Here is a 13,712-nt window from a genome sequence, read left to right on the forward strand (position 1 = left end):
GATAGATAGATAGATAGATAGATAGATAGATATAATCTCTCATTATATTATAATGATATAATATATGAGATATAACAATGCTATATGAAATATATACTAAGGGCACATATCACCATGTACGGAGCTTCCTCTCTATGCCTAGAGACTGTACAAGCTGCAGGTTGTCTCAACAAAATTCAGCAAAAAGTTAGAAAAAGACAAAAGGAAATGATTGAAAGCAACTGCACTGAGCTTATCAAGAAACCAAAGTCAAGATCAATAAAATGTGACAGTGAGTACCAAAGAGAAAAAAAAAGACAAAGTACTAAAAGGAAAAATCTCTACCAGAGGAGATGAACTCAAGTAGAGAGAGCACTATCCGTTAGGTATCAGGTAGAAGAAAAGGGCATGCCTGGTGAACACCATATATTCCCTAATACATAATTCAAGAGATCTTTAGATGACAGAAAGAGAGCATCGGAAAAAGGGGAAGACATGAGATCCCTAGATGAGCGGAGGGAAAGTGTAGAGTTTATGACACACAGCCATGGACAGGCAGTGCTCATTTAGCTATGAGTGATATAGAGCTCCCCTCGCTCTCTGTCTCTGTCCTTGATTCTGTCCTTTCTCTCATGCCTCTCTTTTTCACTCTTGATACCTGTCTCTTTCTCCTCCCCGCTGTCGGTTTCCTCCCTCTCCCATCTTACATACCTCCCCGTTCACTCTCTCCATCCTTTTCTCCCCTTCATCGTGTCCCACACTTCTCACTCCATCCTCATCCTTATTCCCCCTCCTCTTTCTCTCTCTCTTCCACTCTGTACCACCTCCTCCCTCCTTGATTCCGTTCACTCTTTGCATTCTCCGAGTCTCTCCTGTTTCTTGTTGCTCTCCTCGTTCTTTCCTTTCATACTTTATCTGCTCTGTTTTGTATAGTTCCGTCCTCTGTTGTCTGTCTCTCTCTCTGTCTCTTTTCCCTATCCTTGTGTTTAGATGTGTCTCCTTTGCGCTCTTCTTCTAACAGCTGGCTTTGCGAGCTCTGCTCTATATTACGTTCCGCTGGCTTCTTCCTGTGCGGCTTGTGGCTCAGGGCAGGTGAGGGATGAACATTACCTGGCTAGTGCAGACCTTCCTGAAGATTCAGTTCATTTCCTCTTCCATTGCCTTACACCTCTTTTATTAACTCTCTCCCTTATGCCTTCACTTTTCACCCCCCAACATCTATCCTGCACTCCACCTGTGTCTCTCACTTCGGCTCTCTTTTTTTCCATGGGACATTGCGGCAGCAGGTGGCTCTGAAGATGGAAGCAGTTGTCCATCCTTTGAGCTGAACCTGATGAAGACAAATTACTGAGCTAACTGATGTATTTCCAGTTCTGTGCTCCCAAGAAGCCCCGGGAGCCATATGCCACGTTTGTGCGGTGCCCACTGCATTATGCCATGCTCCAGAGCCAGTGCATGGCATGTTGCCACATTCCTGCAAAATCAACATCCTTGTAACACTTTCCAGTTATGTTTGTATAATTAGGCTGTGCTACTGAGGCACCTACATTATTAGGCCTGGCTCCAAAGTAGCTTCGAGCACCATACCACCTGCAGAGTAGTTGACATTGTGCCATAGTCCTTTAGTGCTCCTCTATGTGTAGAAAGCAGATGCAGTGCTTTGGTGGAGAACTCAGTCCTTGTGCTGAAATGTTTTCATGCTTCTAACTTTTGTATGATTACCGGTGTTTTCATTTGCAGAGGACAAACCTGTACGACCAGAGGTTCCCAATAATGTGTAGTGGATTGTGATGACAGAGCAGGCCTAATGCACACCTATAATCCTCATTTGCATTGGATTTTCCAGGTTCTTGCCGCTTTGATTTAGACCTGCTTTGGTTTAGATGATGCCATGAAGATTAAACACCTTTTGGCCTCATTCCATTTCAGATTCGTGTTGCGTAGTCATTTTGGCATAGCAAAGGTGAGATTTTCTTTTAAGAGTGATGCATTTGTCCTAATGATCCTTCCAGGCGTCTTGGACACATTTGTCTGTAGATCAGGTTTCTAGTTCATGCAGTTCAGGTTTTGGCTCAGTGCTGGCTGTGTTTGAAGTCTGGTTCTGGTTATGTGGTATGATCTCAGTATGACGTATGCTGCTCAGTCAGGAGTCACAGGATCGACTGGCACATCCACCCATGAATAATTCATGGTATGCCTAAAAATACATTGTAGTGTCTTCTCTATGTCCCATTGTCCTCCCTTAGTTTATTTCACAGCATGTTTCCTCCCTTAAAATGCAGATTTCTGATGACCTGCTCTGATATATTCTCTTGGACTACACTCCTTCTTCCGCATGATGCTAATGTATTCCTGCTTGGGTGCTGGTTACCTGTTGGCTGCCAGTAGTGTCATTTCACCAGTCATTAGTAAATCATTTGTGCTTCTATCTTTTCTACCCAGAAAAGCTCTTTACTACTCTTTTTGTTTGTCTTTCAATGTTCTTAAGCCCATACCTCATGCTGGGTCTCATTTATCGAAGAATCCTTCATACAAACTGTCAGCATTGCCCAAACATACAAACTGTCAGCATACCTCACACTGGGTCTCATTTATTGAAGAATCCTTCATACAAACTGTCAGCATTGCCCAACAGCAGCCAGATACAAACTTTTCATTCTCTTGCTGTTGATTCAAATTGATCAGGTTGCTTTTAGGCAGTGCACATAGACAAAAATTAGAGCTTTTACAAGGTCATGTTGTCCCTCCATTATTATTCATGTAGGGATGTTGAAAAACACAGCGCAAAGAGCAATGCCAAGTGCAGAAACCCATAGCATCCAAACAAAATCCAATCCCAGAATGGTTTCTTCTGATGGTTACTATGAATTACTGCACTCTGTTCTGCCATACGGTCCACTCCTTTGTGTTTTTCATAGATTCCATGACAAATTCCAGATTACACATTGTTTTTTTTCCAACACTTCATATATTGCATTTTAGCATTCTTCTTTAATGTATAGTAGCATGCAAACCTAGTTACGTGTGTTACATTATGTAATATACAACAATAGTGCAACCATGTAAATGGGAAGACTGGCATAACACTCTTGTCTTCACCTGCAGGTTCAATCTTTGACATGTTCCTGGCTTATTCCGTGGGTTGTCTTTTTCTTGGCGCACTAGGGTGTGGTGCTGTAGTAATGGAAACGCTGCTACCTCAAGCTGGAGGACATGTGGTGAATGTGCCTCTAGTGTTTGGAGGTTCGTTTTCTCAGATGGAACTGATGGGACCTCTTCTTCCAGAAGGATCTTTAAATCTTCCTCTCGACATTCATACTGTTTCGGTGTTTGTCAACGACAGTGGCCCAGGACCGCTTCTGCGCCAGCTGTGCCTGGCACTAAAAGGGGCCCATGCGATGGTGTTTCAGGATAACGTCGGAACAGAGGCTGTGGCCCAGATTCTGGACTTTGTATCTTCACAGACTCTTGTACCTATTATCAGCATAAGTGGAGGATCAGCTGTCGTTTTAAAACCAAAGGTAAGATGTGATGATCAAGGAACCTCTTTTTGCCTGTTGGTTTAAATGTAAGGATAGATAGATATATAAGGTGATGAATAAAGCACATTACTTGATAGGGAACTATAACAGCTGTGATACCTTTTACGGCATGGATGTGCATCTATTTCAATGATAGATGTGGTTATTGATGTAAACTGTCATGGTAATTTAACATTAAAACTGTTGCTTTCAGCTACATAATGTGAACTAGGAGAAAATTGGCTAGCATTGTTGTCACATTGACAGGTTTTCTGCCAAACTGGTTTGGTGTTATGTATTTTAACCTACCAGACAGGTGTCACAAACTACGGTGAACGAAGTGAACCACAACTGCGGTTAGCAAAAGATTACAATGCACCTCTCTATGTTATGTGAGAATTCAGTATTGGGCCCCAGGCGTCACTCCAATCAGAGAACAGGAGTTTGGGGGTTCACTACATCATCTCTCTCACATATAGGGATGCATTGAGCTACTAAGGGAGGAGGTATTACATACATACCTTCCAACCTTAGCCAAGAAAAGGTATAACGAACATGTTCAATATTTTAGGGCGGAAGCCTGTATACAAATAACAACGAATGTCAAGCACGTAGCATATACAAATACTGTATGCAAGTAGCATTAAAGGAGTTGTAAATAATAAAAAAAAATGCTGAAATTACTGTTTACAGGGTATAGAGACATAATGGTTAACTGATTCCTTTTAAAAACGATTAAAAATAGATAAAAATCAATCATACAATGTACCTGTAGTTTCTAGTTTTGTTTTTCCATGTTGTTTCCTGCCTCTCTGCTGTACAGAGCATACAGAGCCACAGGGTAGTGATGGTTTGGAAAACGAAACTGGGGTTTTAGACACACAGTAATCACACCTCCTTGAAGTTAGTGACCACAGAGAGAAAGCTCCCAGCACTGTGGTTATCAGGAAACAGACAACCAGGAAGTGTGGAGATCAGAGAAGAATTACAGCAACTTGAGAGCAAAAACGAACAATGAGGACATGAAAACAGCACTGCATTAAGGTAAAGGAAGCTATTAAGATAAAAAAAAATCCTTTACAAACCCTTTAACTTGAGAGAGACAATTGAAGCTTAATTGGTTTAAGAGTATATGTCCCTTTAAGATATTCCACAACTGTTTCAAGAAGGTACGTTAAGTAATCTCAAGGTGCACGGTAGTAAAAGTAAAGGCAGTTTCAAATACAGTACGTAGCAAGGCTATATGTGATCCGGGTAATTCTAGAGCAACAAATGTAACATAGTAAGCAGAGTATTGCAGCAGCAAAGAGATTCTGTCATGGAGGGTCCGCTGATGTCGCATCTCTTATGCCGCGTACACACAATCGGTTCGTCTGATGAAAACGGTCTGATGGACTGTTTTCATCAGACGAACCGATCGTGTGTGGGCCCCATCGTTTTTTTTTCCATTGGTAAAAAAACTTAGAACCTGTTTTAAAATTATCTGATGGTTAAAAAAAGATAGAAAAAAACGATCGTCTGTGGGGAAATCCATCAGTTAAAAATCAACGCATGCTCAGAATCAAGTCGACGCATGCTCGGAAGCATTGAACTTGATTTTTCTCAGCACGTCATTGTGTTTTACGTCACCGCCTTCTGACACGATCGTTTTTTTAACTGATGGTGTGTAGGCAAGACTGATGAAAGTCAGCTTCATCAGATATCTGATGAAAAAATCCATCAGACCGTTTTCATTGGATGAACCGATCATGTGTACAGGGCATTAGGGTGTACCCAGCCACAGCAGTAAGATGGGCAGCATGGATGATGGCAATGAATAACTGAGAGGCATCATGGATCCAGGTTGTGCTGCTCGTTCAGTTGAGGGGATGGATGATACCAATAGTTTGATAGTAGCCAAGCCGGCTACTGCCGACAATAATAGGACAGCGTGTACTATGCACGCTGTCCTCCTTATAGGGGGAAGACATGTGCAGTGCATCTAGCACTGATTCGACTCAGGCAGGAATTTACACTGCGCTGTATGCGCTCCAGCGTGGAGCAAAATACGGCGACAGAGAGAGCCTGTTACAACAGGACACAAGTTCAGCCTTAGGTTTTGGAGCCTCTTACTGGGTTCTGGCCTCACTTTTGTTATCCCCAATATTTTAGCTGGATTCTATCTCCGTGTGTGGATACTGGAGGACATGCACACATCTGTACAGGCTATGGAATATGTTCTTCCATATCCCCAGGAGTAGTTGCTGCCTGCACAACCAATGTTCACTCTAAAGCTGAGCCTTTAAATATATATGAAAGCCTATAAAGATGCCTGCATGTAGGTTCACAAGCCTTGTAGCACTCCCCCAAAGGTACTTGGTGAAGACTGTAATGTTGTGGAGGACTCTCCTACCCAACATTTCTGAAGGTGGAGACAGAGAGTGTGAGGCCATGGAGTGGCATGAGTGCCAGAGTAGCTGACTGCTGATGTCTGCTCCCTAGGTGGGTTGAGCTGGAAGTCCTCAGTATAGGATGATGAAGCAGCTTAACACCAAAGCAGGAGGTTGAAGCAGGCCTGGAAAGCAGGCGGCAGTCAGCAACAGCCATGCTACAACGGACTGAATTGGCAGGCAGAGCAAGTCCAAAAAGTAGGCCAGGGTTGGTAACAGCTGGGCAAAGCAGTACTGAATCAGCAGGCAGAGACAAGTCCAGTAAAAAGGCCGAGGTCAGGGTAACCAGATGAGCAAGGTTGAAGCAAAGAGCAGAGGCCAAGGAGATGCACAGGTAGGCAAAGACAACAGATCAGGTCTCAGGAGTCAGCAATTCTCCCAGTGACACATCCATTTAAATAGGCTGCAGGGTGCCAGGTGTGCACGCCAATTGCTATGTGCATTTGCACATGCACACATGGACAGCCTGGATCATCACAGCACATCTGGTGTTGCCCTTTTGTCCAGAAATACAAGCAGCAATTCATGATTATGAATTCACACTGATTTCCTGAGAATACAGTTTTCTTTACCCCACATGTAATTTTTTCACAATGGAGATACCTAAATGTATGTTAACCATACCTTGTAGCACTCCCTAGAAGCCCCAAAGTCCATTGAGATCCAACATTTAAATAGAAACTTAGGTTTGTTAAAACATGCTTTGTCCCATCCCTCTCACTTTTCATTTGTCACAATAGGTCCATCATTATTATAAGCTTCTGTACCAGCTGTATGACACCAGAGAAAAATACACTAAAGCCCTGTACACACAATCGGGAAACCCAGTGGGATTCCTGGCAGGCTTGCCCTGAAAAGCCTTGTATACACACGGCCACACAAAAACCTGCCGTTCTTTTCAATGGCAAGAACGCGGTGACGTCATCGACTACTACAACACCCCACACTAACCTTGTATGCTACCGCACATGCGCCGAAGTGTTATGAAGCATGCACGGTTTTTCACACATACAGACGACCAGTTTTCTTGGCAGGAAAACCTGCCGGGAAACCAGACGAGAAAATAGAGAGCAGGGTTCTCTATTTTCCCGTTGGGATTCCCGTCTGTTTTCCTGGTGGGAAAACTGCTAGGGAGCATACACATGGCCAAGATTCCCGGCCAAAATCTCTCCTGGCAGTTTTCCTGCCGGGAAAACCGGTCGTGTGTACGACGCTTTTGGCCCCTTTCACACTAGAGGTCTGATCAGGTCCGCCTGTCCATTCTCTTCTTTGGAGCAGCAGGTGTAAAGGGACATGTGTCCATTTATACCTGCCAACACCCAATTCAATCTGCTAAAAACAGGTCGATGGAGATCTGTTCCCCTTTCGTTTAGCAAACCAGATCGGATGGCAGATGGGAGAAAACAGACAGGTGGTCCATTCAACCACCCATAGAGGAGAGCAGGCTATTTCTGTGTTCGCTCTACATAAGCGGAGTGGACACAGACCAGCTAGCTACCTGCTTAGTGGGTATCAATGGACAGAGTCAGCCCCATGGGAAAGGGGCCTTAGATGGTGATGGAAAAATCTCAGACAATGGAGCGCCTCTTTTGTGTACTAGTTCAGAATGTCAAACCAGTGTTAGAAGAAGATAAAGCAGGATTCCAATAAAATTCAATGGCCCGGATTCAGAAAGGAGTTACATCGGCGTATCTCCAGATATGCCGTGAGGGTGATTCATATAATCAGATACGCCTCACTGTTGTCTAGATACGAGTGGCGTAAGTCTCCTATGCCGTCGTATCTTGGAGTGCATATTTACGCTGGCTGCTAGGGGCGCTTCCGTAGATTTACACGTAGAATATGCAAATGAGCTAGATACGCCATTTCAGAAACGTACATGCGCCCGGCGCATTGATTTACGTCATTTACGTAAGGCTTTTTCCGGCGTAAAGTTACCCCTGCTATATGAGGCGTAGCCAATGTTAAGTATGGACGTCGGGACAGCGTCGAATTTTGCGTCGTTTATGTCGTTTGCGTAAGTCGTACGCGAATAGGGCTGTGCGTAAGTTATGTTCACGTCTAAAGCATTGACTATTTGCGGCGTAATTTGGAGCATGTGCACTGGGATACTTTCATGGACGGCGCATGCGCCGTTCGTTAAGAGCGTCAATTACGTGTGGGCACATTTAATTAGCATACAACACGCCCCCTACCTGCCTATTTTGAATTAGGCAGGCTTACGCCGGCCCATTTACACTACGCCGACGTAACTTAGGGCGCAAGTTCTTTCAGAATACGGGACCTGCCTCACTAAGTTACGGCGGCGTAGTGTATCTGAGATACGCTACGCCCACCTAAAGATAGGCGATTCTACCTGAATCTGGCCCAATGTTTCTATTTATTCACAAAGTTCAGTAAAAAAATAAAAAATAAATATACAGTATCTCACAAAGGTGAGTACACCCCTCACATTTTTGTAAATATTTTATTCTATCTTTTCATGTCAACACTGAAAAAATTACACTTTGCTGCAATGTAAAGTAGTGAGTGTACAGTACAGTACAAAAAAAAGTGACTAAACTGAAACACTATATATAGCTGGTTGCTAACAAGGGGGCCGGGAAGCCAGCTGTCATGTCCTTATCAACCAATGAGTCATCAGCTGTCAGCTAAATGTAAAAAAAAAAAGATCCACATTCCAAAAAAAAAAAAAAATATGGTATGGGATCACCCCAAAATCCATACCATAAAATCTCCCTCTTATTGGAATCAGGGGGCCCCAGATCCCTGCCCCCCCATATGTGAATGGGTATCCGGTGGCAAGCAAGAAGACAGCAATGGGAGAGAAGGCCCCCGGGAGAGATGGCAGGAGAAGACGACAGTGGAGCGGATGGCACTGGGAGAAGGCAGAGCTATTAATAGAGGAATTGTCAAAAACCAACTTTTTTTTTACATTTCACTGCTTTTTGGTGAATTGGTAGGGGTAGTATGTACTCGATACCCATTCACATATGGGGGGGCCAGGGATCTGGGGCCCCCAGATTCCGATAAGACCCCTGCCTGCAGACCCCAACAACCACTGGCCCGGGTTTTCGGGAAGAGGCCCCTTTGTCCCATCAACATGGGGCAAGTTGCTTTGAGATGGGGGGCGCAGATCCCCCCTGTCCCAAAGCACTCACTCTCCCATGTTGAGGGCATGTGACCTGGTACGGTTAAGAAGGGGGGAGATTTTATGGTATGGATTTTGGGGTGGATCCCACGCCATTTATTTTTTATTTTTGCATGTGGATCAGTTTTTTTGCGTTTTTTTTTTTTTTTTTTACATTTAGCTGACAGCTGATGACTCGATGGTTGATAAGGACATGACAGCTGGCTTCTAGGCCCCCTTGTTAGCAACCAGCTATATATAGTGTTTCAGTTCAGTCACTTTTTTTGTACTGTACAAGAAGACAGTGGTGGGAGAGAAGGCACCAGGAGTGAAGGCACTGGGAGAAGACAGAGCTATTAATAAAGGAATTCTCAAAAATTGGCTCTTTTTTTTTTTACATTTCACTGCCTTTATGGTGAATAGGTAGTGGTAGTATGTCCCCGATGATACCCATTCACATAGGGGGGCCCACAGACCCTGCCAACCACCAGCCAGGGTTGTCGGGAAGAGGCCCTTGTCCTCATCAACATATTGCGGTTATGCAGTCTGGTATGGTTCGGGAGGGGGGGGGGCGCTCACTTGTCCCCTCCCTTTCCTGACCTGCCAGGCTGCATGCTCGGATAAGGGTCTGGTATAGATTTTGTGGGACCCCGCGCCATTTTTTTTTAAATTGGCGTGGGGGGTCCCCTCCGAATCCATACTAGACCCTAAGGGCCTGGTATGGACCGGGGGGGGGGGACACCCCCTGTGCTGTTTGTTTCGCAATTTATTTATATTTATTTATATTTTTCCAGCAATTTTTTTTTTACATTCAACTGTCAGCGGGGAACCCTGCTGATAGATGATGACTCATCGGTTCTTAAGGACGCGGCGGCAAAGCTTCCCGGGTCCCTCCTTAGCAACTAGCTATATACAGTGGGCCAAATCTTCAAAGGAGATACGCAGGCGGAACTGCTGTTCAGCCTGCGTATCCCTGTGCCTATCTTTGGAAACGATCCTCAGAAGGATTTTTCCAAAGATAGGCAGAAGATCCGACATCTGTAATAGACTTACACTGTCGGATCTTAGGATGCAGTACCGCATCCGCCGCTGGGGGCATTTCGAGTCGAAATGCTGCTTTGCGTATGCAAATGAGTACTTAGGCAGATCCACAAAGCTTTTTAGCTTCGTGTTTTCTGCGTAAGTTACGTTTTGCATGCGTAAAATTAGGGATGCTTTTACAAGGCCTAAACTGTTTAGACCTTGTAAAAACAAACTTTTTTTCCGATCGCCGCGATTTTTTTTAAATTTCGAATTTTTTTTCCCGGCGCGTAACTTTTTTTTTACCCGACGTAACTTTATTGTCCCGTCGCGATCCACAAAGCCCGGCGTAAAGTACGTTCGCGCGATGCACGTCGGGAAAAATGACGTCACACGCATGCGCCGAACGTCCGGCGCGGGAGCGCGCCTCATTTAAATAGGAATCGCCCCCTCGATCAGACGACCGCCTTGCGACGGCGGCACTTAAGTTACACGGCGTGTAATTTCTAGGTAAGTGCTTTGTGGATCGGGCACTTAGGTAGAAATTTTACGCCTGTGTAACTTAACTGCTGAAAGTTAAGTTAGGCAGGTTTTTTGAGGATTTGGCCCCGTGTATCTAATGAGGGGAAAAAAAATCTTCTGCTAACATCAGTTTTTCGTCCATTACGTTTTTTTACAGATGAAAAAATAGGGTTTTCTCCCGTCAAACAAAGCTAGGCAGAGACGGATTTAGCAGATGTCAGCGGATGATCTTCTGCTAACGTCCGCTATCCCATTGAGATATATGTATGTCCGTTTTTCATCCGTCAACAGATGGATGAAAAACAGACATACAAAACGCCTGTGTACATTTTCTGTCCCCTTAACCCTCTTGGGGAGCTTCACAGGTTGCCACTGGAGTCCTCTTCCACTCCTTCATGACAACATCACTGATCTGGTGGATGTTAGAGACCTTGTGCTTCTCCACCTTTCGTTTGAGGATGCCCCACAGATGCTCAATAGGGTTCTGGTCTGGAGACATGCTTGGCCAGTCCATCACCTTTACCCTCAGTCCATCACCTTCACCCTACCAAAGTAGTGCAGGAACCTTTTTCAAAGTCGGATCGACTTGTGTTGGACCAGTTAGCCACTTAAGACCTGGACCAAAATGCAGCTAAAGGACCCGGCCAGGTTTTGCGATTCGGCACTGTGTCACTTTAACAGACAATTGCGCGGTCGTGCGACATGGCTCCCAAACAAAATTGGCGTCCTTTTTTCCCCACAAATAGAGCTTTCTTTTGGTGGTATTTGATCACCTTTGCGGTTTTTATTTTTTGCGCTATAAACAAAAATAGAGCGACAATTTTGAAAAAAATTCAATATTTTTTACTTTTTGCTATAATAAATATCCCCCAAAAATATATTAAAAAAAATGTTTTTCCTCAGTTTAGGCCGATACATATTCTACTACATATTTTTGGTAAAAAAAAATTGCAATAAGCGTTTATCGGTTGGTTTGCACAAAATGTATAGCGTTTACAAAATAGGGGATAGTTTTATTGCATTTTTATTATTTTTTTTTTTTTACTACTAATGGCGGCGATCAGCGATTTTCTTCATGACTGCGACATTATGGCGGACACTTCGGACAATTTTGACACATTTTTGGGACTATTGTCATTTTCACAGCAAAAAATGCATTTAAAATGCATTGTTTACTGTGAAAATGACAGTTGTAGTTTGGGAGTTAACCACAAGGGGGCGCTGATGGGGTTATGTGTGACCTCATGTGTGACGTCATCAATTGTGTATCCCTATAAAAGGGATCACACGATCGATGCCGGCCGCCGCCACAGTGAAGAACGGGGAAGCTGTGTTTACACACAGCTCTCCCCGTTCTTCAGCTCTGGGGACCGATCGCGGGACTCCAGTGGCGATCGGGTCCGCGACCCACGGCTGGGTACTAGCACAGGACGTACCTGTTTGTGCATGTGCCCAGCCGTGCCATTCTGCCGACGTAAATGTGCAGGAGGCGGTCCTTAAGTGGTTAAAGTGGAGTTCCACCCATTTTTTTATGTTTGTCTGTGCTGCATGCCCTAATCTCATAGTGTTCAGAATGGACACTTTTTATTTATTTTGTTGCTTGTAAATACCTTTATTTTGTAGTCCTTCATTACTTCCTCCTCCTTATTAGCCTAGGCTATTAAGTCACAAGGCTATTCGCAAGGGTTTCTGGGATAGGCAGCACTGAGCATGTGCGAGATCTGCAAGGCTGAAATCCAGGAAGTCATACAGTCTGGCTTCATGATGCCCACACTTAAGATGGCCACGGTCTATTTCTAGATTATAAACTAACTAAATGCTCTAACAACCTAACAAAATGGACCTTAGTTTACAGACTAACTTTACTAGACTACATTAAGCTTGTGTATTACAGGGGTATTTATATTTAAAAAGTGAAATTGTGGGTGGAACTCCCCTTTAAGAAGGCTCTCATGGGGAAACATTGCTTTACACACGTCATGCTCCCAAAGTCGGAGCTTATGTTGTACCAGTGTGAACCCGGCCTAATGCAGCTATATGTTTATTTAAAAAATAAATATTAAATCTGTTTTTAAATACAACTAGCAAATGTATTTGAATTTGAAAGTAGTAGATTAGGAGGAACTACACAAGCACCCAATCAGATGTGATTTATGGTGAAAATACAGACGCTTTGGTTTATATATAAGTTTATTCACCTATGTGAATAAATCCATTTACCAGCTGCTGCTCTAATAAGGTGCCGTACCTTTTAAATTGCATGTTTAGATATTTTTAAAGCGCTGCCTGGTTATAGATGCAAATCCCCACTTATATGTTCATAATAACTCATACATAATCAAAAAAGTCCCAATTGGCTGTAAATCTATCATAAATAATCAGATTACATAAAATGAAAAATTAATAAACATGTGTCAATCATATATGAGTCTGTGTCCTTTTGTCCTTATACATGGAGGATTTGATAATTAATCGTGCAATCATGCAGTGCCAAGTGCCTTTCCTTAACCACTTCAGCCCCGGATCATTTTGCTGGTCAATGACCGGGCCACTTTTTGTGATTCGGCACTGCGTCGCTTTAACTGACAATTGCTCGATCGTGCGACGTGGCTCCCAAACAAAATTGTCATCCTTTTGCGCAAATATAGCGTCTACAAAATAGCGTCTACAAAATAATGGATAGTTTTATGACATTTTTATTAATATATATTTTTTATTACGATCTGCGATTTTTATCGGTACTGCAACCTTATGGAGGACACTTCGGACACGTTTGACACATTTTTGGGACCATTGGCATTTTTTTAGCGATAAAAATGTCACTGGCAGGGAAGGGGTTAACACTAGGGGGCGAGGAAGGGGTTAATTATGTTCTCTAGGTGTGTTCTAACTGAAGGGAGGGTGGGACTGACCAGGGGAAATGACAGATCGCTGTTCATACATTGTATGAACATACGATCAGTAATTTCTCCCCCTGACAAGACTGGGAGCAAGGCCGTCCTTGGGTGTTCAGACACCCTGTGCGAGCTAATCCTGTGCCCCCCCCCCCCCAATCTTCACCCCTTGCCCCCTGGTCACCTAAACATACACAAAGAGGAAACAAATATTTGT

The 13,712-nt window shown here is 43.7% G+C and overlaps 1 protein-coding gene across 2 annotated transcripts in view; it reads left to right on the forward strand.

The window, feature by feature from the left end:
• Positions 1–573: 573 nt before the first annotated feature.
• GRIN2C (glutamate ionotropic receptor NMDA type subunit 2C) overlaps positions 574–13,712 on the forward strand; it is a 288,017-nt gene continuing 274,878 nt past the window's right edge. The window contains exons 1-2 of one of the 2 annotated variants that reach the window (XM_040331716.1): positions 574–1,942; positions 3,085–3,500. In XM_040331716.1, coding sequence (XP_040187650.1) covers positions 3,099–3,500 — 402 coding nt within the window. In that variant the 5' untranslated portion in view covers positions 574–1,942; positions 3,085–3,098. The remainder of the gene's footprint in view (positions 1,943–3,084; positions 3,501–13,712) is intronic. The other variant, XM_040331715.1, reaches the window with a different exon arrangement.

The sequence above is a fragment of the Rana temporaria genome, chromosome 12 (assembly GCF_905171775.1).
Source record: "Rana temporaria chromosome 12, aRanTem1.1, whole genome shotgun sequence".
Taxonomy (NCBI): domain Eukaryota; kingdom Metazoa; phylum Chordata; class Amphibia; order Anura; family Ranidae; genus Rana; species Rana temporaria.